The 25,546-nt window shown below is 43.7% G+C and overlaps 2 protein-coding genes across 2 annotated transcripts in view; one reads left to right on the top strand and one right to left on the bottom strand.

Moving 5' to 3' along the window:
- The window catches only part of GPLD1 (glycosylphosphatidylinositol specific phospholipase D1), a 234,000-nt gene that overhangs the window by 98,629 nt on the left and 109,825 nt on the right, over window positions 1-25,546 (bottom strand). The gene's annotated exons all lie outside the window — the stretch shown is intronic.
- On the top strand, window positions 10,006-24,197 carry NRSN1 (neurensin 1). The gene is made up of 3 exons (XM_083747079.1): window positions 10,006-10,226; window positions 20,313-20,513; window positions 22,025-24,197. The coding sequence occupies exons 2-3, from the start codon at window positions 20,322-20,324 to the stop codon at window positions 22,421-22,423; spliced, it is 591 nt and encodes a 196-aa protein (XP_083603205.1). The 5' UTR covers window positions 10,006-10,226; window positions 20,313-20,321; the 3' UTR covers window positions 22,424-24,197.

Below are 25,546 nucleotides of genomic sequence, written 5' to 3'. Positions count from 1 at the left end.
CATATTGCTCAGATGAATTTATCTATTATTACTTAATATGTTTCTGTTGCCAGACCAGTCACTGGGAGCAGGCCCTGGCTCAAATTCAATCCTATATGTAATTTATCATAAGGCTGGAGCCTTACCTTGGAGTAAGCCTTATTCAACTAAATAAGACTTACTTCTGAGTAAATGTGCCTAGGATCAGGTTGCAAAACATTAAAATCTAATTGCCAACCGATTCAGAGGATTATGGCTTCAAATGCTTGCTGCATGGATTAGTGTGCCATATTCATGGGTGACAAGACTAATTTAAGGGGTTGAAGAACTGCAGATTATGTGATGTTGTCTGTGGTTTGTGGAGTCAGTGAAAACGTTATTAATCCTGTTTCTATTGGGGGGGAGGAAACCAACCTTTTCAAGGGAGAAAAGTGAGGGCTGATTTTCCATGGCCTAGAAAAAAATGCAACCTTCTTTTATTTTGGACACAGATGAGTCAGCAAGTAGGAAATGGTCCCCAACGGTTCCCAATTATAGCCTCTGGGACGCAGGCAAAAGCCTCCATCACAAAGGAGTCGGGTGTGTGCATTCCTCAGCACTTTTGAAGGATTAGGAGGAGTGGGAGGAGAGCCAGTTCCTATTAAGGTTTGACTGGCTAAGAGGAAACTTTGCAGTTCCATTTATTCATCTGTTTGAATCCCATGGTGCTACAGGCATCACAACCACTTAAACAACAGGGAAATGGGCTTGGGCTTTTCTTGCCATGCTGGAATTTGAACTGGTTGGTTCAAAGCATCTAATCCGTAAGGGTAAAATGGCAAGCACCTCAGGTGGCAGTACCCCTCACATGCCCAGTGCCATGCATTTTGAGCTGCTCTGTCCCCCTGGTGTCTGCCCATTCAACACATATGACTTCAAAGAGGGAACCTTCCTACATAACTAAAGGTTCCCCCTCTGCAGACATTCACACTGAACATCCAGGTGCTAGGGGGCAAGGCTAGGATGTGTGAGCTATTTTTCAGAATAGGGCCTTACAGAGAGATCCCCTTGTTTCTTCATATTGCACCGAAATGGAAATCCAGTATCACTTCTCTTTAGCTTTACAACTAATTGCATGGCAAAGTACCATGTTTGGCAAGTAACGCTAATTAAAGATGCAGGAGTTATTTATTTTTGGTAAATTACACCGTTAAAACGATACTATTTTTAAGAAGTTGTCTCCTCCCTTGAAGCAGAAGTTTTCGCCTCTTTCAATGATTGCAAAATGCCCCTTTAAACAGTGTAAAGCGCTGCATTTTTAGAGAGCCCTTTGCTTGGCAACGAACTTCCTTTCATAATATTTGCCCTCTGTAGAATTGGCATTCCCTGATCCATAAAACCCCAGGAAGCCTCGGCCTCCTACCAAGGACTTCCTTAATCAATCAAAAACGAGAGGCTGGTATTTCAAGGTTTTCCTCTCTATAAGAACAAAGAGTTCTGAAGTATGTCCACAGCCTTCCCATGCCAACTGTCACAGGACAGCTTTAATTTGGGCTTGATTCCTCCACTGTATTCTCCCCTGGATCATTCGGTACACCCTTCCTTATGAAGTTTCCTTGAGAAGTCACTGGCCAGGGAACACTGCTATTTATGCACACTCTTGCCATATTGCTTGTCATCCTCTATTGGAACATTTTCCTGAAATCCAGCCAGCTACCTCAAACACAAAGGGGAAAGGGGAGGCGAGGCCGATAAATCTTGGGCTATTTAATGTTAAGGTATTTGGTGTAAGGTGAATGTTAGGAAAAGGGGATTAAATAATTTCCTGGTTGGTGAGGCCATCAGTGGCCACTAGTCACCAAGACTCCTAGACTAGTTTCAGAAGCTGAGTCAACACAACTCTGAATGCCAGTTGTTGGGGCACAACAAGCAGGAAAGACCTTTTGGCGTTTTGTTCTCCTTACAAGCTTCCCATGGACATCTGGTTGGCCACTGGTGAAAAATAGGATGCTGGACTAGATAGGCTTTTGTTCTGATCCAGCAGGTTGAATCAGACTGCTTCTTTAAAATAAAAATAAAATTTCAAAAAATCTCTCTTAGATTCCTGGATATTATCAGAGATATGGTAGTACTCCAGTGAAATTTCAAAAGGACTAACAGGGCTATTCTAGAATGTTTACTCAGAAGTAAGTCCCACTGAGGATTCAGCTACACTCAGTCAGTTATATTGTTGTAACTCTGTTGGAAAGATTCGAGACTAGATGGCGCTGTAGAGCACAAAATTTGTCTATGCAATTTTACATAGGGTTTTTTCCCCGTTTTGTTATAACGATTTAATTTATGACTTGTTTTTAGCATTGTAGATCCAGCCTGAGTTCAAAGAGGCTTACATCCAGGTAAATGTGTCTAGTGGACTGCAGCCTATGAGTCAAGGGGCTAAGAGCATACTGTCTGATCGTCTACTACAGCAAGAATGAGACAGCACAGCACAGGCCTCCAGGGTTTTCAAAATTGCTTCTGAGAAGGTGTAACAAGGAAGAACCAGAAGAACAGGAACGGAACAGGATGTGCAAAATGTGCAGAAGATAATTCCTTCAGCTTCTGCTCTCTGTGGCTAAGAAAACAAAATGAATGTAGGCTGAGGATGCCACTTTTTTCTGGAGTTGCTTCTTAAACCAAAACACTTAGCAGAGTACTTAAAACAAAAACAAAAAACAGGTCTACAGCATAGTCATTATCTGTAGTGAAATGCACCACAATGGTTTCTTTTTGCAAAATTTTCAAATGCTACTGTGAATGAAATTGGAAATGCAAATAACACACACACACACACACACACACACACACACACGAGGCATTGCAATGCTAAGCATATTTATTAAGAAGTCCAATCTATTTCAATAGGACTTAACACCCGGGTAGCCAACACGGTGTCTTCCAAAAGTTGTTGGACTCCAACTTCTATCATCCCTGACCTTAGGCCATGCTCCCTTGGGCTAGTGATAGTTGGAACATAGCAACATCTATAGCTGATAACGTTGGTTACCGCTGCCCAAGTAAGACTGCAGCCTTCATTTCACATACTTTATGAAACCCAGTGTTTCCTTTAAACATACTGCCACCTGTGTATGGTGTGCATGTGACCCAAGTGGAGAGAGGGTAATCTAGAATGTGGGGTTCATCAGGTGATGCAATATTCAGTTAGACAACAATAATAATATTATTATAGTTTTATCATTTATACCTTGCCCATCTGGCTGGCTTTCCCCAGCCACTCTGGGCAGCTTCCAGCAAAATATAAAAAATAATAAAATGCCAAACATTAAAAAACTTCCTGATAGATGCCTTCAGATGTCTTCTAAAAGTTGTGTAATTCTTTATCTCCTTGACATCTGATGGAAGGGCATTCCACGGGGTGGGCACCATTAATGAGAAGGCCTGCTGCCTGGTTCCCTGTAGCTTTATTTCTCGCAGTGTGGGAACCACCAGAAGGCCCTCAGAACTGGATCTCAGTGTCTGGGCTGAACGATGGGGGTGGAGACACTCCTTCAGGTATACAGGACCAAGGCCATTTAGGGCTTTAAAGGTCAGCACCAATACTTTGAGTTATGCTTGAAAATGTACTGGGAGCCTGAAAGTGGCCTGAATACCTTTTCAGCCTATGAACACTCTGCTACCATCTTACTTGTCACACCTGAGGCTGAAAAGAGGACTCTGCTTAACCACAAGGTTCCTCTGCAACTCAACAGATTAAGGTAGCAAATTAACCAAGTCAAAGCCTACCGTCATGTTAATCATCCAACACGAAAAGGGTCTTCAAGCAGCAGGATTTAATTGCATTCTCCTGCAGAGCCTACTTCTTTGTGTTCAACATACAGAAATGAGGCAATTAAGGCTTGTTTTTGAAATGCTAATTAATTATTTTGCAAAGGCTTAATTCCTTTGAAGTGGCAATTAGTACCATACATTAGAAAACAGCAACAACAAAATGAAAGTCTCTGGGAAAACCAACAAAACAAAAGCAGCATTTACCTGTTAGATTTAAGACTGCCTCGGACCTTTGGTCTTCCAGCTGTTTCTGAACTCCAACTCCCTTCATTCCAAGCAAGCATAACCATTGGCAGGAATGATGGGAGCTGTAGTTCAGCAACATCTGGAGGGCCAAAGGTTCCCTACACCTGCTCTATAAAAAAGATCTAAAGATGCAGAAAGCTTGGTATGATCAATGGAGACTTTTCTCTAGATATGTGCTAAGGATACGATTACGGTGGTACCTCGGGTTATGAACTTAATTCGTTCCGGAGGTCCATTCTTAACCTGAAACTGTTCTTAACCCAAGGTGTGCTTTCCCTAATGGGGCATCCCACTGCCGCCGCACCACCACCACGCGATTTCCATTCTCATCCTGGGGCAAAGTTTGTAACCCGAGGTACTACTACCGGGTTAGCGGAGTTTGTAACCCGAAGTGTTTGTAACCCAAGGTGTTTGTAACCTGAGGTACCACTGTACAAGGAAACCTCAGAGCAACTCATTGCTCTCCAAATATTTTGGACTACAACTCCCATCAGCATCAGCCATCACAGACCACAGCTGATGGGACTTGTAGTCCAAAGCATCTGCAAGGCACAAGGCTGGGGAAGGTTGCCTTGGAGAATAACTGAAATGCCCTCTGTGCTATTCCACTCTTCTTGGCATCTCATTGGCATTGCCTGTTTAGGGCCATTCAGTTTGTTATTCTCAGTGAGCTGCTTCCATACTAAAATGAATAATTCTCAAGCAGCAGGATCCAGATGTGTTCTATACTACAAGGATAAGGAACCTGTGACCCTCCAGATGTTGTCATCCTAACCATTAACCGTGCTGACTGGTGTTGATGGGGAGTCCAACAACATTGGTGGGGGTGGCACAGGTTCCTCCCCTGCTCTACAAAGTCCGTTTGTTCTGTGTGATGTCCTCTTTTATGATGTTGTTTGTTTTTATCTTTTTAATCTTTGATGTGATTTCTATTTCTAAAGTGTCCTGAGTTTATTATTAGCTTAGAGGCAGGATATCAATGCACAAACAAACAAATAATGAGCCAGCCATTAAGAAACCTATTTCTGTATTGAAAGTAACACGGAGAGATACTATCTCTATATTCTCTGATGCTGCAGATCTGGGGCAAAGAAATAACCTTATGTGCTCATACATAACTTGACATTCTCTGTTTATAATGTAATGTATTATTTATTTCTCAGATGACTATATTACTTCCCAGCAGTGTGGGATTTATGTACAGTGGTACCTCAGGTTACATACGCTTCAGGTTACAGACTCCGCTAACCCAGAAATAGTACCTCAGGTTAAGAACTTTGCTTCAGGATGAGAACAGAAATTGTGCTCCGGTGGCGCGGTGGCAGCAGGAGGTCCCATTAGCTAAAGTGGTGCTTCAGGTTAAGAACAGTTTCAGGTTAAGAACGGACCTCTGGAATGAATTAAGTACTTAACCCGAGGTACCACTGTATAGGCTAAGTAGGCTGAAGCCTAGGGCCTCTAAATCTAGGGGGCCTCACCAGCCTGCCCGCTCCCCAGCAGGCAACCTCCCCTCTCCCAAAATTGCAAACCCAAGACTTCATGCAAGGGCAGGGCAACTCAGACCCAGCAACTATGAGACTCAGGGCTAGCCAATGGGGCCCGATTTGAAGTGGGGCCCAACTTTAGGTTGTTGTTTTTTTGTAGGGCCCCAGTTCACAGCCAAAGTCGGCAAAATCTTATAGATATAAATAAAAGCCATCTAGATTGCCCTAGTGTGGGGGCCCCTTAGGAGCGGCCTGTGGGGCCCAATTGGCCCAATTTGGCCAAATTGCTCCAATTGCCTTAAGGTCAGCCCTGATGAGACTGTGCAGGGGTTGGACTGACAAGCCCTGCACCTTCTAGGTCCCTGGTGTCACTATTCAGAGTATAAACACAAGAACTTGTTATGGAAATAAGGGGGGGCACTTATTGGAAATCAGTTTCATCAGCTCTCCACCCCAAAACCCCGGGACGATGAGCCCAGCCACCTTTTATTCACACTCGCATAAGCACTACACTACAGCATGGCCATAAACCTGTACGTTCAACTGCTGAAATACACACCCAATATGTAGCAATGGAGATTTATGCTACTGCCTTATGAATGAACACTGTATTTTATTATTGGACTCTGTATTTTTGGAATTACCTAAGAGCCACCAATAGGGAGCTCTAGAATCTGACAGCTAACCAATCAGGTACTACCAAACAGCGACCCCTATTGCTGAAAGCAGGTAACCAGCAGGAAACACTTCAGCTCAGTCTTTGCACTGTTGACTGAACACCCCTGCTCTGCAGATAATGGAGAAAGCTCATACATTGTATCCCTTGTGGCGTCCTGGCCAACTCTATAACGCTGGTGTAAACCCTGGTGCACCAGGAGCCCAGGATAGCAGCAAATAAAATCTGCTCATACATCAGCGACTGATAAGACTTGTCAACTTTTCCGAAGTCTTCCTAAATTATAAAGCTCCAAAATACAGGCCAAAAGAGAGAAGGTCTGGGAAGAGTGAGCCATACAATGGGCACCACCAGTGAAAAGGCCCTGCTCTGTGTAGCTCCTGCCCTGTCATTTGATAGGGTGCCCACTTGCCCTCCTTCTTGACATGGAATGCTCTCTATTGGAGTCTCCAGGTCCAATATAAAGATCATAAGAAGGGAGAGCAGGGACCTTGAAGTTCCCAACAGCTGTTGTCCTGGCCAGGCCTGCACCCAATCTTGTTTTTGTACAATCTTGTTTGTTCTCAGTACCCAAAATTATGTTATCTGGAGGCAAAAGGATACTCTGAAAAAGTGTTTATTTCACAAAGGAGCCTCACAGCATTGAGATATTGTCTTTGACACAGCAGTACTGCTGTTCCAAAACAAATAGTATTTAAAACGGAAAAGGTTTTCCCAGAAAAGGGCTGGATCTATATTGAGCATCATTAAAAGATGCTCTGCTGAAAGGGTTTCCCAACTGGGCTTCTTAAATTAATGTCACTAGCAGTCCACTACTGAGCAAGCTTACTCAGGAACAGGCCCTACTGAGTTCCATGGGATTTACCTACCTTTCTAGACTCACAGTCGTAGAAGGCTATTCTTTGTCATACATTTTGGGGGATTCCAAAATTCTTTGACATACTAGGGCATGGTCAGGGAACTAAAATCCCTCCAGATATTGCTGGTCTCTAACTCCCATCACCCTCAGCCAGCATGGCCAATAGTCAGGGATGATGGAAGCTGTAGTATAACAGCAGTTGAAGAGTGAGAGATTCCCCAAACCTATATAAGGACAATACAGTGGTACCTCGGGTTAAGTACTTAATTCGTTCTGGAGGTCCGTTCTTAACCTGAAACTGTTCTTAACCTGAAGCACCACTTTAGCTAATGGGGCCTCCTGCTGCCGCCGCGCTGCCGGAATATTATTTCTGTTCTCATCCTGAAGCAAAGTTCTTAACCTGAGGTACTATTTCTGGGTTAGCGGAGTCTGTAACCTGAAACGTATGTAACCTGAAGCGTATGTAACCTGAGGTACCACTGTAGTTATATAAGATGAACCCAACACATCACTTGAAGTTGAGTTTGTTTTAGGAAGCTCAGCCCATTGGTCTATCATGCTCAGTCTTGTCTACCCTGATTAGCAGTGGCTTTCTGTGGTTTCAGAGAGGGATCTTTCCCAGCACTACCAGGAAATGCCAGAGACTGAAACTGGGACCTTCTGAATGCAAATGGTACTCTTACCAATGAGCTAGGGCCCCATCCTTTTTGTTTTTACTGTTAATAGTGCCCATGCATGGGAGGAGGAGATTAAGCAGGACTGTGGGGGTTAATTATTTCTTTCCTTGCCACAGTCCCAGTGAACAATTTTATGAGGAGGAAAGAGTCAATGAAGCAGCCAGACTTAAATACTTTATGTGCCAAGTAAAAACACTTTTAATTCACCCAGGCCTTTGGAGTTTAATTCTCTGAATATTTTTAGTGCGGTGGGTGGGTAGGGTTGGATTTGCTCTTTTATGCATATGATTGTGAGTATTACAGGTTGCTTTTATTCCTGTTATATATCCATTTTTAATCCTTGTTTTCGTATATCACTTTGAGGGTTTTTTTAAAAAAAAACAAGTGAGCAATTAATTAAGAACACCAACATTTCCTCCAGCTACTGCTGGTGAGGATGCTGCCAGTGATAGCGTCTGTCTGCCTCTAGGAGGGTAGTTTGTGGTGTTCCTCACTAGCAGGGCTTCACCAACAGTGGCAGAGCTCTCCCACTGGTGGAGTCTAGCAGAACTGGGTAAGGCTGGGTGGAAAGACACCTCCATTCCATGCAGATCCCCTTTAGGACAAAGATCAAGGGCTTGGATTTCTCAGTTGCTCTCCGTACATCTACTAGAAAAAGCCAACAGTTGCCTTGAGCTAGTCATCTGCTGCTCTTGGGGGCCATTGATGGTTACCAGTTGCCAGGAAGCAGAGCAACCTGCCAGTTTGTTAGATGCAGTATGCGGCCAACAGGGTCATATTTTCCTCTTTTCCTTTGCCTCTTCAGTCTGAGCAACTGATCTCTGTAAGAACATCTAAGGGGGCTTGTCCCAGAGCCTGCTTTATAGATTACACCTTGACAGCAGCTTCAACTTACCCCCAAAATTAGTAATACATGCTATGTACATATCTTCTTCTTCTTTCCAATCATGGTGATGGTAAGGATCACCTTTCCTTTGGCAATGCATTGCCTATTATCCAAGTCCTGAATGGCTGGGGAGAGTGAAAGCAGGAAGTCCTTGGCTTATAGTAGAGTGTATAGACTCTTTAAGACTCCAGATGTTGCATCTCACTAGAGACAAAAGAGAGGCTGGTGTAGCAATTGCAACATGCTGTGCTCAGTGGTGCATGATTTTAAATTGTATTTTAAAGGGATGTTGACTCGCACAGGACGACAAAGAGAAATGAGGCCGGGGAAATGGCTGGCACTGCAGCATAAAGGCTGCTGGACACGCCCCCCCCCCCCGTGGCACCTGGTTGGACGGCCACCGGGGGGGGCATGAGTGCCAGCCAGGTGAGCTGGAGGCAGGGGGCGATGCCCCCTGCTAGGAGCGGTGTTCAGGCTCCCGTCCACAACCACTCCCCTCTCTTTCAGGGAGGAGAGTCTTTGTGGGGATTAAATGAGAAGGAGGAGAAGTATACCTGAAGGAGCATCTCTTCCCCCTTCATTCAGCCCAGACACTGAGGTCCAGCTCCGAGGGCCTTCTGGCTGTTCTCTCACTGTGAGAAGTGAAGTTACAGGGAATCAGGCAGAGGGCCTTCTCAGTAGTGGCACCTGCCCTGTGTCAAGAACCAGATGTCAAGGAAATAAACAACTATCTGACTTTTAGAAGACATCTGAAGGCAGCCCTGTGTACGGAAGTTTTTAATGTTTGATGTTTTATCGTGTTTTTAATATTCTGTTGGGAGCCGCCCAGAGTGGCTGGGGAAACCTAGTCAGATGGGTGTGGTTCAAAATAATAATAATAATAATAATAATAATAATAATAATAATAATAATAATAATAAAGCATGCATGCCACCTTGGAGAAAAGGTGGGCTACTAACACAATGATTGATTGATAATAATAATAATAATAATAATAATAATAATAATAATAATAATAATGTCGAAGGGCCCCTATAACTCATGACGTCTGTGACTAATGGCTGGACGCCATAGCTGAATCTGTCCATCTGTCATGGCCATTTGTCATGGATGCTCTAGCTGAGATTCCTGCACTGCCGGGGGTTAGGCTAGATGACCCTTGGGGTCCCTCCAAACTACGATTCTATTATTCTTATGCATGCGAATCAGAAGAGCGAACAGCAGGCGGGTCTCCTCCCAGCGCCTTCCTAACCGTGTCTACTCAGAAGTAAGTCCTTTCGAATTCAACGGGGCTTCCTCCCTGCGAAATGGGGTTAGGACTGTCTAGCCGCAGTCCCGTCTTTCAAGCGAGGCCTGCAGACCGAAGGCAGCCGAGAGTCCTACTGAGCCGCTCGAGGAAGTGGCGGCGGCGGCGGCTCCGCCTCCTGCGTAGCACCCGGCGGCTCTCAGTGCGCAGGCACGGGTCGCGCCGAGCTCGCCGGGTGTCCATAATACGTGGCGTCTGAGGCTGGAGCGACGCACAGGCGAGAGATGGGAGCCGCGCGAGAGATCTGCGGCTAACCCAGCTGCATTTGCTCGCCCGGCAAGGAAGGTGGAGGAAAAGGCGGATCAGGTAACCCGGAGCTTTCTTAGTTGCAGACTGCTCGTTCGCTTCCGCCGCTTTCTCTGGTTTGTTTGTTTTTTAACCCTGCGCGTTACTTTCAAATCAAAACACAGGAAAACCGAGCTTCTGGAGCAGATCTGGGTCCGCAAGGGAGGCAGGGAGCGAATAATCCGTTTTTGCAAAGTATGCGTGTGCGTTTGAGCGGGTGCTCACTGCATGTTGCATACTCTGTCCTAGCAGTTTTACAGAAGGAGAGAGAAGGGCTCATCTCTGCGTTTAGGAGGAGCCATGTAGACACAGTGTTTGCAACTTGCGCGGCGAGTTTCCGTCCGGGAGAGAAAAAACCCTCACCCTTCGCTAGAAGGCTTTTTTGTTGTTTTTTAAACTTGCAGACTGCCCTTCCCTTCCCAAGGATTTGCTGATCTGGAGGAAGGCGTTGCATTATGGTTGGGGCTCGAGGGATAAAAGAGTCCCGAAATGGTTAGAAATGAAGGGTGCCCAGGGGGCATTGGAGGAAAGTGGGGTAAAGTGGGGTAAAGTGTCCTCTCCCGTTGTTGTTTACTTGGCAGGTAGAAAGGGGAAGGTTCTTAAAAACGTTTAATTAAAAAAAAACATAAGAAACGAATGCACGAGTTTGCAGGCTGGAGAGTGCCTGGGACGCTGAAACTGTTGCTTGGCTCGTTTATTGGCGTTCAGAACCTTGGAGAGCTCCCGCGCGGAAGCAGCGGGACAGCAGTGAAGGACACGAGCCGGCAAATGCCCCTGCTGGCCGGGCCTAGAGGCAGCTTTTGATTTATCTTGTGCCTTGTCTAAGAAATGTTCTCCAGCGACCTGATTGCACATTTTTAAACATTGTTTTAACTGATTTTCATATTTACTTTTTACATCGTGTGACCCTCCTTGAAACCTTAAGGTGCTATTTACATAAAAATATTAGTATTGGTATTAATTTGATTTCTAATTATTATTAAACCTAACACCCCATACTCCATTTCCTTCCTTCCTTCTTCATAGGCAATAGTTCATTGACTCTCATGTTCCATGTATTTTAAGCCTGTAACATTGTATCCCCAGCTCCCCCCCCCCATTTTTCAGCCCTGGTTCTGTGAGTCAGACCCCAAAGGAAACTATAGCCTTCTATTATTAAAGTCTGCCAATCAAAGGTTGTCAATGAAGCTGACTGACTTTTTCTTTATTGCGTGTGTCTCTCAAAACATGGCTTGAGTTTATAATTTATCGGTAATCATCTTAGCAACTTGTCAAAGAAGTATTCAACGATGACCTGCCTACCCATTGGGGGGGGGGACTTTTAAAGAGGATTGATGGGGCAGAGGCAGAGAAGAGGATATGAAATCCTATAGAGGATTTCCCACCTCCCACAATGGTTTGTTGGGGTGCTACTGTAAACAACAGATTGTTGCATAAGCTGATGGCAAAATGTTTGTGGCAGGTGTTAAGATGCCTTCACACAAAGAGTTAAGCATGTGGCTTCTAAAGACCTATGGCCCTCAGGCTAATTTCAGGTGGGCTTCCAGATGCTGCAGGCCCACAGTTGCTCTCTGGACCACCCCTCTGGGAATTGCTTGAAGAAATGGACAGAGCCAAAAAGATGGGGGGAGAATCCCTTTGCAAGTGATCTGCTCCAACATGTGTTAATGGCAAGGGGGGAATGGATAGATAAATGGAAGAAAGGTTAAGAACACACACACATAGCTATGCAATGCTACAAATGGCATCCCTCAGGTCATGCCCACCACTGGCATGCAGTTCCCTACAAATTACCTTTGAGCTTAAAGAGAAAAGGGGGGCTTCCTCACCCTTGCCCTAAATGTCTCATTCAAGTGGGTGGGTGACTACTTGACATTCATCAGGTCTTATCCAGATCACTGTTTGGAGAGATGCATGTGGTTCCTCAAGTGTTTCAGGGGATCCAGATGTTCTTCCTTGAAAAAGTGTAGGACAACTTGTAGGAAACTGCATTTTCCCAGTGTAAAACACAGCATGCTGAGGGAAATGTGATCAGCACTGTTAGCACTTCCTCTGTGATAGTGACTGCTGTAGAGGACGTGGCAGCACAAATAAGCATGGGCATCAGAAGCAGTAGTCAGCCTTCAAGGCCTATCCAAATTCACCTTACTTTGTTAGATGTTGTTCTCTCCCTGTAACAGCAGAGTGCATAAGCACTCAAACTTGTGGAGACCTGCAAGGTTACTGTCGCCGCTGAATCAGCAACAATAATTCCCTGCCATTTTTGAAACCATTTCCTGTGCTCTTAAGGCTGCATCCTCCCCCTCTCCAGTGCAAAATGCTTTCTTTAAAAAAGAAAATCTCAGAATAATATTCCCTCTCACTTGCTCTACTTGTATATTATCTTTGAAGGCAGCATTCTATGGATTATCTGTTTCATGTCAGTGAAGGTCATCTGAACACCTAGCCATCTGATAAGGGTGGAGGGGTGAATATGCCCTGGATTGTGGCATTAGGGTGACTGCTGTCCTCACAGAAGGCATGTGGGTTAACATAATTAAAGTCAATCTTACTTTTTAGCTTAAAAAATGAGAAGGTAACAAGTTATTGCAATTTTCACATTATCTGTAAGTATAACAACAAACAAGAAAGAAACAACAAAAAGAACTAGTCTTTTTCTCAAGGACTGCTTGTATAAAATAGATTTTTCTAGTTTTATTATAGCAACAACATATAGATGAATTGTAATCACTCTGTGTGAGAAATATGATGCATGCAAACTTCTGAACAGTGAAGAGCTCTCACAAAAAGACTCATATTAAGTTCAAAAACTAGAAACTTTTAAACAGCTGACTGGTCCACAGTTATCAATTCCCTCTTCTATTTTGTGGGAGTAAAAATTACTATAACAAAATCTTCTGTTTAGAAAACTGGTCTTTGTACACTGATGTGCTCTTCCAAATCTACTAATTTTTATGTAATGGTGGGCACAGCAATACTATCCTTAGGAAGAAGGAGACTCTATGGTAGAGCAAGTGCCTCATCCATTGTCCTACTGGCTTACTAAGGCCAGGCTGAGAGGAAGGAGACAGGGTGTTTTGTTTTCCTTCCTGTTGACTTCAGTGGGAGTGAAAAGCCTACTTTAGACCATGGGTTGGTGCAATTTCCATCTAATTTTGTGGGTGTGTTGTGGTTAATGAGTGGGCTTTGGATCCTGCAGATTCAAGGTCACTCCTGACATGCCCCCTTGGGAAACCGCATTTGTGGCCCCTTACTGACCCCAGAACACCAGTGGCAGGCAGCTGCACCAGCAGAACTTCTCATGGGCATACTGGGGAAGGTTCCATCAGCATAGACCCTCCACACTTACACAGTTTCCTAAAGCCTGCCAACCAGACCACATTTAGCTGTAGGATTGCAGTCAATATTTTATTTTGAATTGCAGCTCAAGCCACAGTTCCTTTGCATCTGCGTCTGTTCTGCTTGCGGGGCGGGGAGGGGGAATCATTTTATGAAATACTGATGGGGACCAATAAATGATCTAAAAAGAGCTCTAATGTGTTTACATTTCCTTGGACTGATTGAGACAAGCATCACTATTTTTCTTCTGTTCTGTTACTGGGTCACATTATACTGGTACATACTCTCAAGTTACTCATGAAAATATAATGGAATAGATTAAAGATTCATTCAGTACTTTTTGCAACCATGTTCTCAACATTTAATCTATCTATTCACAAATCTGATCACACCTGCAATGTGCTGCTGGAGTGTAATAACGCTCAAAATCCACGCAAGGCAGCCTTTGCCATGGCAACAGAAGTTGCTAAGGGATTACCTACCAGGCAGCTGCATGTTCCAAAGATCTGATTGTACATTTTCTTTGTTTCTCAATGATCTCACTCATTAGCTATTCTGCTGTGAAAAGTTTCAGTGTCAGCTACAACTTGCCAGATAAGTTAAATCTTATAACGAAAGGGCCAATGTAACTTACCATCCTTAGACAACCTTAGAGATTTGTATTTTATCCAACAATCAATTACATGAAAGCAAATAATACATCATATATCAACATTTATTTTGTAAAAATAGAAGTCTTCCAATGCCTTCTTTCTCCATTGTAAGTGTGGGTTATTTTTGCTCTGCTTCATCCTTTCAGCTAACATACTTTTGTGATGACAGTCTCTGCTGTTTTGTGGCCAGAGCATAAGAGAAACAAGTTTCATAAGTGATGCCATCCATGGGACTAGATGGTCTCTAAGATCCCACATAACTCAATTCTATGGGAAAGCTTGTATAGTTGACATTAAAACTTTGTGGAGGGGGGGCTTGCTGAAAACAGCCCTCCCCACTTGGTGCCCTCCTGGTGTTGAACTACAACTCTCATAATCCCTGAACATTGGCCATGCTGGCTGGGGCAGATGAGAATTAGAGTCTAACAACATCTGGAGGGCATCATGTTGGGGAAGGCTGACTTAAGGGATGAGAGAAACCATTCACAGGGATTTTGCTGGTAATTCTGTTTTCCCAGTCCCAGCCAAAGTGTTTTTGGAGAAAATCCTCTTGCAGTTCAAACTTCAGCCAGTCCCTTGGTTCATTGCTTGGTCCATTGCTTTTTCCATTCTACGTCGGCCTGGCCACAAACAGGAGCAGGCAGGTAGCATGTGCTGGAGTTGCAGTACCTCGGATAGCTCCAATTGGAGTTCACCACATCTGGAGTTCAACTGAAACCTTCTGTCCTCCTTGGGACAGACTACACCTGCAAGGTTCAGCCTCACATTCCTGAAGAGCACCGAGTACTAGGGCAAAACTATATATCACAATAAATGCTTCACTCGCAATCAGGCATGTGGTTACAGTGGTTTTTAACAGTAAAGACAGGGTGTGTGCACAATTCTTCTCAAGATCACAACACACAGGGAAGGAAGGTTTTACCCTTCTCTCCCCAACCATGATTCTGATTAAAAATGCTGTGGTTATTGACAGGTAAGGAAGGTTACCATTGGTGCCAGTGGGAGTCTTTTCCTTGTCATTAATTGTAGCATGGGAGGTGATTTTCACTGGGATCACAGCTGGGGACAGTAGGCTTTCCTCTAACTTCCCTGTGTGCTGCAGTCCTGGTTAATATTGAGATCCCACACACCTGCTATTAAATAAACAAAAACTGCTAGCGTGATTGCCAGTGATGCATGTAGTATCACTTAAAGTGGTAGCTTTCTGGCTGGGAGCTCAGTTCTTTCTTGCCTGTCATTCAGCACTTGCCTTGTGTGCTGCCTACCTTGGCAAGTAGTCACTTGTCAGCTGCAGTGCCTGATGTAAATGGTGCTAGTCTTTCAGTGGGTTCTGTCTCTAGAAATCCTGGTTTGGGAGTCTGGGGCTCAAGAGACTCAAGGGACTCAGTGTAAGGTCCTTGGGCCTTGGCTCAACACCTGTGGGGCTTGCGTTCTTGATCAAGCTCCATGCTCCTCCTCCTCCTCCTCAGAGTATTGACTGCTGTCAGGATGGTGGCACTTTCTGTTTAATCATGCTGCGCATGTGCTTTTTCTTGTGGCTGCACTGCATCATGGAATTGTAGTGTTAAAGCCATAAACCCTTACAGCTTCCAGCTTAGTAAGGGCAATATGTACGCAGATGCAGGCTTTGGGGTGCATGACCTGGTGAGCTAGGAAACGCACATGCAAAAAGATGTTGACACACATGGATTCCAGCAGTGGGTGTGGATCCCACAACTGAGGCAGCATGCATAGTTTCTGACATGCAGTTGAGGCTGGTTAGACAGAGGCCAGTAATGGACACTACTGCTGACCTAAAAACCAAGAGACTTTCCCACCCTTTTTAGTGAGCAGCTATTGGAGGCAGTGAAGGCAAGGTATGGCTCACACAGCTGGCACACTACTGCATGAGCCCTACTACTCTCCACCTATTCATCCACAGCTGGTGAATGCGTAGGAGTGCCCCACATAGATATGGGCTGATGATGTCACCTGCCTGTGGTTGGTTCTGCTTGTCATTCACAAGCAGAGGGTGTGAGTCACCCCAAGGCTTGGCTGCCTCTAACAAATGCCCACCAGTGAGGATGTGGGCCACTGTTCAGCGGTGATTTTCATCAACTGCTTTCTGACTCATGGCTGCCACTTCCAGCATTAGACTGGGAATACGTGCAATGCCAAACAGATGTGTGTTGCTGTTTTCTTTGACAGCATCAGCATCTGTTTGGGAAGAGGGGGAACAGGAAATAGAATAAACTAGCCAAAACAAAGCAGAAAGGCAACAAGTAAAGGAAGGACAAGAGAATGGATGGAAGAAAAAAGAAGGGCAATGTGACCTTCTCAATTAATTAACTAATTGCAAGGATGTTCCAATTGGCCTTCAGATTGATGAGACACTGGTGGATATCTTTACAATCAGAAAACTTATACAGTGGTACCTCAGGTTACATACGTGTCAAGACTCCGCTAACCCAGAAATATTACCTTGGGTTAAGAACTTTGCTTCAGGATGAGAACAGAAATCATGCTCCGGCAGTGCAGCGGCAGCAGGAGGCCCTATTCGTTAATGTGGTGCTTCAGGTTAAGAACAGTTTCAGGTTAAGTACAGACCTTCGGAATGAATTAAGTACTTAACCCGAGGTACCACTGTAACTGGTGCAGCTGTGGTCACATTCTGACTGGGTTGGTTTTTGTTGCATTTCTTGTTAACTGTCATTTACAATTACTATTGTAAATTAGAGCTATGAGCCAAAGAAGTGATGTACACTTGGGCGAGGAGCATATTGAGCCATTAAGAGCTTCACCAGCTGTTTCTGCTGTGATAGGCCCCATGGTTGAAGAGACAAACGTTGATTTGGATAACATGTGGCTTATCTCTTCAGCAGGGAAGACTGCAGAAACCGTTAGCATAGCTGGCAAATTCTACTCTCTACAACTCAACACTTCTTTGGATTGTAGCTAGAGTCGGGTGACACTGACAAAAGTGGCTTCATGTTGCTCCAATAATTATAGTGCATCATTGTTGTTGCTGTTTTCATCATCAGTACTTATAAACTGAAACAAATTAAAAATCCCAAGGAAACAAAGACTTCACCTGGCTACTAGCCATGATGGGGGGCTATGTTCTGCCTACATGAAGCATGGAGTCAGTGCTCTGTCTCCACGGTCAGAGGCAGTAATACTTCTGAATAGCAGTTGCTGGAAACTGATGAGAGTTGGTCTCCTACAACATCTGGAAGCCAGGGGTTCCCCACTCCTCTCTTAGATGATCCCTAATTTCCCATGTTTGCACCTTCTAATGGGAACATCCACAGTGGATCTCCTCACAGTATTGCACCACAAATGGTGTAACATTGCTACTCATGTAATCCTTTAAGTCAGGCATGGAGAAACTTTGGATCCTCCCAAGTGATGCTGAACTGCTATCATACCTATCCATTGTGCACATGAAGTTATCATGCTTAAAATAAAAAAATAGCTGTTTGTCTCCCTGGAATACCAACTGCTACATTCTTTTCGGGTTCCAGGGTATTGGAATCCCTTGAGTGCCCATGACAAAGAAATAGCAATGTGTGTTTTACAGCAGGAAAACAAACTTTCATAAAGAATTGACATTCCTCAACCAGTAGGAGAAATACCACATAGCAGGCAGCCAACATAGTACGTAATGTACTTTAACCTGAAACCTTGAAAGAATTTAATCCGAGGGATTTGAGGATTGTTGTCATAGTGATGGAAATAGCAGCAGCAGCAGTCAGTCTCTGCCCAATTCTGTGACTTCTGTCTGATTTCTATATCATTTAAATAGGAAGGTTGACACTCTTCTCCACCATAGGTAATGTATGCAGAGCTGCTGTTCTGCAGCTGGCTGCTAAAATGAATGACTTGACAGGAAAAGGACATGAAACCTTATCCACTATAAGAAATTAAATTTAGAAACAGGAGTTGTGGAGAAGAAATCTTGCTTTAGATCAAAGTGTCTCAATGAGTTTCATAAAAGGAAATCACACGCTATTTTTAGGATACCAGGTAAATTTATTCAGTGCTGATCTTACTCACACTTTCTGATTCATATAATCCTACTAAATGCATCACAGGGAGAAAAGTCAAGCTCTGCAGCAGAAGCTTCTGGCTGGCACTCAGCCATTGCTAATGGTGTAGTATATTATAACAGCTGTATTGTGCTGCAACTACAATAATTTCCGCAGTGTTGCTTCTGAGTTCCGCATGGATTAACGTAAGTAGCTTTTTTAAAAAAAACAGAATATTTTATTTTAGTTATTGGTAGGCAAGTTAGTTAAACCTTTTAAGGACTATTCAGTGCTACTGATTATTGGCAACAGGTATGATAAATTGTATGTTAAGCAAATGCCTGTTTCATAGGGCTGGTCATTCTCTTGGGGCACTGCTGCTGTAGCATGAGTCCATGATCAAAGGCAGTAAGCTAGCCAATTCAAAATCTTTCTGGGCAGGGGCTGTGAGCAGAGCCAGCGAGGGATGTCAAGCTCTTTACAAAGGTGAGAAATTATGAACATTAGTCTGACTCAGACCAAAGCTTAGTAATGTCTCCTCTGCTCGCTTCCCAAGACATTAGGCAGAGATCCTTCCCAGTCTTACTATCCAATTAGCCAGAGACCTCCACAAATCATACACACTGCTTCTGAGCTACAGCCTTACCCTTTAAGAGTACACGCAAGAGAAAGGGTCTCATGGTGTTATGTGTAGAAACAAAGAGGGGAATCAACTAGGGTAGGGACTTGCAGACTGAGGGTCAAACAGACATGATGTGGACCTTGGCAAAAGGTGCTTAGCCATAAAAAAATATTCTGTGCTCACTGTGTAACATTTAACTGCGCTTAAATCATGCATTGGCTCATCCATGTATGGCAATAGTGTCATTGGTGTGTCTGTTCGGATTGCTGATCACTAGTAGGCTAACTTCACCTGAAAGCTGGCCAATGCACTTGCATGCTTTGAATGCTTATACAAGCAAGTGTTTACTCATGTTCTGCATCACATCCATGGTGAAAGAAAGGCAGGCTATAAATCCTGTCTTCATATTATAGCTACCATGGGAAGGGCAGTGTTACCACATGTCCGTTTTCACATTCTGATTCACTGTGGACTCGGTTAGATTTCTTCATACTACTACAAACCGTTTTTTTTACAAAAAAAAAATGTTTTGATAGGTGCCATACTAGGTATCATGGCAACCTATCCCTTTTAAATAAAACCCTTTGTGACTAGCCAAACTTATCGGAGATTTACTTTTTTTCTGAGTTGTTGAAGGCAACAGGGATGGGTGGAAATATTAGAATGGTATGTAAACAGATTGCCACTGGTCCTGCTTCCTGTCCAGTCCTCCCAGCATTGCACACTGGCTTTGCAAAGGACTCTGCTGTGCCAGCCCATCATCCAGGTTGTGTCTGGCCCCCAACACAATGCCACCTCTTGCTGAAGTGGGAAGATCCAGTACCAAACATAGGGCCCACCTAATATTGAGTCAGATCATTGTTCTATCTGGCCCAGAATTGTTGCTTGACCCAAGAGTCTCCAGCAATAGCATTACCCAGCTTTCCCACCTGAAATCCTTTCAACTGTAGCTCATAGCAACTGAACCTGATATTTTCTATTGGAGATCTATCATTGATCTGTGAATCCTCTTTGCGGGAGCAATTGTGTATATGGCGGACCCATTACCAAACTTTTCTGGGGGGTTTTAACAGCACCCTTTCAGCCACCTGGCCATTCCTGCTTTCTCTTAATGCATTTCCATGGTATATGAGAGGACACCCCCTTATCCTTCGAGTCTCTGTGCAGCAGTTGGTCAACCTAAACTAATCCCAGCCTTTTCTATGGTTGTGCTCTCCACTGTCAATGCATTCTGAGCATCTCCAAGGGGAGAGGGATAGTTTTAACCCGAGGTGCTTGGTTTTGTACTGACGCTTTCATTGTGAAATGTTAAGGGGGAAACTACTATGATCAGGACCAATGAAGGGTCTGATCGTACAATTGCCTGGAGGGTTTTCTTCATGGGATATCTTCCCTATCAAAATGTCACCTCTATTTTTACTTTGCTTTCCCTGCGAGCTGTGCCATGCCTCTGTGGTACTCCATTGTCTGACCTTTCTCATTGCAGGGGAGAAGGATGAGTGCTTATGCTGACATCTGTGCATCCAAGCAGGCGCAGCAGGGTACCCCGGAAGGAGGTTACCAGCGCTATGGAGTTCGCTCTTACCTGCATCAGTTTTATGAGGACTGCACAGCATCCATTTGGGAGTATGATGATGATTTTCAGATCCAGAGATCACCAAGCAGGTGGAGCTCTGCATTCTGGAAGGTAACAGCTATCCAGCATTTCTCCTGCAGCAGGTCTGCATCAACTATGACCTGAAAAGCCAGGTGGAGTCTCATCAAACATGTATTGTGGCCTTCCAGATGCCAGATGTTTTTGCAGTTCCAGGCAGGCAGCAAACAAGAAGATTTTCTGAGCCCCTGATTGGCTGCATTTGCCCTAGTGGCAGAGCTGCATTGTAGTGTCAGTATATTGTAAGGAGGGAGAGTCCTCTGGAGTGTTAAAATTGTGGAAACAAACAGACCATATTTTCACTGACCAAAAGCATGTCCAGATTTTCAGAATTAATTGATCCAAATTCAGCTTTTTATCTCTTCAGACAATAAGAAGAAGAAGAAGAAGAAGAAGAAGTGCCATTTTTTTAAAAAAAATGAAGGATGTTCATAGTTAACATATTACTATTAAAGGCAATCAAACCATTCCATCAGGTTCCATTCCCCCCCGCCCATATTACATAGCTACATTCAGAATGAGTTCAATTCAGAATCACAGAGCTGGGAGGGACCAGGGGGGTCATCTAATCCAGTCCCCTGTAATGCAGGAAACTTTTTGCCCAAGAAGGAGCTTGAACCAAGACCTTGAGCTTAAGAGTCTCATGCTCTACTATGACACTTTTTTCCAAGTTCATACACACATATGCCCCGCACCCCAAGAAACTTAATTTGAATTTATTGGCACTCTTCTATTTTAATTTTTAAAAGGTAAGATTATTCTGAGTGTGCCTTGTGCTCAGATACTGTTGATGTTGCCAGAGCTTAGGTATCTGTCACTATGCACTGGGTTGCGGCCTTCATGCATAAATAAATATTATATTATTCATCCATGTAACAAGTTATGGCATACATTATTCCCCATTTTACAGAACTGAGTACTCAACAGATCCACATTTGGAGGAATTTGACTACTGGTGCTCCAAATTCAAAAATTCACTTAAGCTTGCTTCACACTAAGATGATGAAAATATTAGAAATATTTATGGGCCTCAGCAAGTCTCCCCTATAATATCTGGGTAGGGAAAAATTAATGCCATAAGAACAAAGATGAGTAGGTCAAATGTCTGCCATTTTGAAGCTTCCCTATTTGGTAAATTCAGGGGTCACAGGAGACTGGTGACTGCCTTTTCCCTTGCAATGTCATTTCTTCTCCCAAAATTGTGTTTCAGATCCCATTTCTCAGGAACCCACATATTTATAAGCCTACAGATTTATTTATGGACATGAACACTTCCTATTTCTGCCCACATCCCTGCTGAATTTCCATTGTCTGTGTATCCATTGACTGCTTGCGGATGCAGTTAAGGTTGTGAAAATCATCTGTTGACTCGAATTCTACATGACAGAAGCCTCCAGGGGCTCACAATGGCACTGCACGTTTCTTTGGTGTGATGGCAGATGGCAGTGACATGTCACGTAGATTTAATAGCTAAGACTGAAAACAATAAAGCAAAAAACTGCCGCCGCAGCTTTGCTGATTTCTGAATCTTCTTTGTCTTCTAGGTCGGACTCATCTCAGGGACGGTGTTTATGCTGACAGGGATCATCGTTCTCGTCGTAGGTTTTCTTGTGCCGCCCAAAATTGAAGCCCTGGGAGTAGAAGATTTTGTGGTGGTGGATACACGTGCAGTGCAGTTCAACAGAGCCCTTGACATATGCAAGTTGGCTGGAGCAATATTGTTCTGCATCGGAGGAACCACAATGGCGGCCTGCTTGCTGATGTCTGCGTTCGCTAAAAGCTACTCCAAAGAAGAAAGGTACCTGCAGCAGAAATTTAAAGAGAGAATTGCAGACATCAGAGCCCATGCACACCCCGTCACCAAGGCCCCGGCGCCTGGAGAATCCAAGATACCCGTTACGTTGTCCAAAGTTCAAAATGTCCAGCCGTTATCTGAAACCTGATGTTTGTTTTCTCTTTCCAAACATACCCATCTTTTGAATTTGAAAAGGTCAGCTTTGGCCTGTGTATGAATCTGTGTTTCCCATGCAGTGTAACTGCACTCTGCAGCCAGTGGGGAAAGGAGCAGATTGGGAAGGAGGTGGAAATGGCTTGAAGGGGATGGTTCAGCCATCAGTGGCTTGAACAAAGCATTAATGTTATGAGTTGTTCTCTTATTTTTAATGGTTGCCTTGAACCCTTGCAAAGCACCATTTGATTGCCCTTCCCTTTAAATTTGTCACACATTTCATGCTGCTTCCAGTTAACTGACATGTTCATACCTGTTTTATTGTGGACGGCTTCAGGTTATGTTCTCTTGGCTCTATAGCCAAAGTCCAACAAAACGATATTCGTGCACATTGGAGAGAACCATCATGCAGACAATAGGAGCAGCTTTCTCATTTCCACCACGTATGCTTGTACTACTGGGGAAGAAAGTTGTCTTGCAAACCAAAGGGAAGCTTTTCTCTTCAGCAGCATGAGTTGCTGTGGTGGGAACATAATGGGAACCTGTCAATGCCCTCACCTGATCATTCATTTGTTTTTAAATAGAAATGACAGATCATTAATGTGATATTCCATATTTACCCAGTCCTGTTATAGAAGAGTTATAATAAGCCCTTCTTTGTAAAGAAATTCATCCATTACTGTCATCTGAAGAGCATCCTTTAGAGTCTACCAGTGAAATCCTATGCACGTTTACTAAGATGGAGGTTCCACTGAGTAGGACCTTTTTCCATGCAAGTGTCTACCAGACTGCAGTCACTAGAATTCCATGCATTCTTGTAGCAACCTGCATGGCAGAAGGTTTGGTTCGCTAACCATCAGAAGATGCACTTCTCAGTATTATGATTGAAAAATATCCTGTTGTGAGCTGAGCCCCAAATTTAACGCCTTCTGTTTCTGGGAAGTGCAATTTTGAAAGTTGTCATTTAAAAAAAGAAGAAGATAACTTTTGTATGGAAGTGTATTCCAAGTTAACCCACCTGCAGGTCTGGTCTCAAGTTTTCAGTAGGAAAAGAAATGTAACTGAGGCTGTTTTTCTGTACAGCGTGTGCATTTCACATTGGTACGAGATAAGAACAGTAAAAGCCCAGTTCTGTGCTTCATGCACTGTGCACTGTGGTATGTACATACAGCTCTTGAAAGTGTACACAGAGCTCCTGGGCACATAAAGAAGGACCTTTTACATCAATGGTAGGAGCAAATGTACACACACAAAGGAATACATGTGTAAATCTGCTCCCTTTGTTGAAAAGGACATCAAAGCCCCTATGCCTGCACCAAATTTCTGGACTGGGGAAGCCATGGGGCAAGTTCCTCCATGTTGTTGCCTAACTTCCATGAATTCCAATAGGATTTGTGCAGGAACATTTCCTGGTGAATCATGCATATTTTTTAAAGCTAAGAAATTCTTCATTCCTTAAATCTGATTGCCTGAAAGAAACTATTAAATGTGATGCTTCTATTTTTCTAGATAACAGAAAGAGCTTATCCTTAATCATAGTACAGTTGTGTTGACGCTTACCTACAGATTTGTCCTTTCCACTAAAGATATAAATCATCTTTGTCTCTCTCTGTATGTCTCTCTTGCTATAAAATCTCTTCCTTTTACTCTATGGATCTAAAACAAGACTATGTAAAGAGATGTGACCTTTATATTCTTTGACAATATGTGCCCACCTTATAGTTCTGTCTATTTTTTTCAATGGATTAAATAAAATTATGAAGAACTGGTGCTGTTGATGGAAAATGTTTCCTTTCAAAATATCAAGTGGGCATAACGAGCTGGATGGCCCAGCACAGAGACGAGGAACCTACAGCCTTGGTCAGCCTAGGCAATGGTCAGGGAGAGAGAACTCACAACATAGCACTGGCAGTGTAACCACATTCCTGGAACAAGGGTTCATGACCCTTTTGCCAACCACCCAAACAGAGGGGCCAGGAAATGCAACAAAGGCTGGCAGACACAGACACTTTCCTTTAACCCTGCCATAGGCCTTACGTTTAAAAAATGTTTTCGTTTACAAGTTGCATCTATGACAAGGTTATGTGAAGTAGTTGTTTGGGCAACAGATGATGTCAAGAGCATCATGTTCCTACCTTCAGTGTAAGTATATATCTCTAAAATCAGCTCCTGTCAGGAGTGGTGTGTGCAATTTCACCCTCTTTCTTTTGCAACAGATGCATGAAGACATCTGGGATTAGAAAGGTTTCTACATCAAATGGAAGCACACCTCTTCCCTCTCTAGTTAGATGCAGTCCCTAAGATCATGGGCAATACCATCCCACAATATCTCCAAGGACTTACTTCTCTCTTCTCTCAGCCTCTTAAGTCATTCAGCTGATATACTCACCCTGCTATCATGTAATGTGTGAGGTCCAGAGGGTGCTAACACGAGAACAGACCTTCTCTGTAGTGGCTCCCCATTTGTAGAATGCTCTCACCAAAGGGGTTTGCCTGGTGCCTTCATTATATATTTTTTAAGTATCAGGCTACAGCGTTCCTCTTCAACCAGGCCTTTGGCTCTTATGATGAAGGGAGATATATAAATCAAATCAATAAACAAAATAATGCAAGGACGAGGAACCTGTGGCCTGCCAAATGTTGCCAAACTGCATCATTCATCATCTCTAACCTTGGCCATGGTTTCTGTGGCTGATGGGACGTGAAGCGAGTCCAACAACACATGGAGGTGCAAAGGTCCCCATACCTGGTTTAAAACATGAACTAGAAGTTCCCTGCTAAAATTTCAATTATACCATGAATTCCATGGGAGGCCTTGCGTTTGTCTCACAATATTAATTCCCCGTCCGCATTAGGAGGCTAATTATGCTTGTCAATCCTTATAGGGCCATTGCAAGAGTTACTGAAATAATATGAGTGAAGCGCTTAGAGAAAGCATTCTATAAACTCTTGTCATTCTTCTACAGTTACATGCATTTATAGCCACAGTGTCAAATCTTAATGAAAGAACTTTGGTCTTGCTCTTTTCATGTCAGTAGAAACCTTGTTTACTGCAGTTTGCTTTCACTGCCATCAAGCTAGCAGTGTGTGGGCAGCACCAAGGCAGAGCACAATGACC

This window comes from Podarcis gaigeae, assembly GCF_964106915.1.
Source record: "Podarcis gaigeae genome assembly, chromosome: 7".
In the NCBI taxonomy this organism is placed as follows: domain Eukaryota; kingdom Metazoa; phylum Chordata; class Lepidosauria; order Squamata; family Lacertidae; genus Podarcis; species Podarcis gaigeae.
This window is presented reverse-complemented; position numbering and strand designations above follow the sequence as displayed.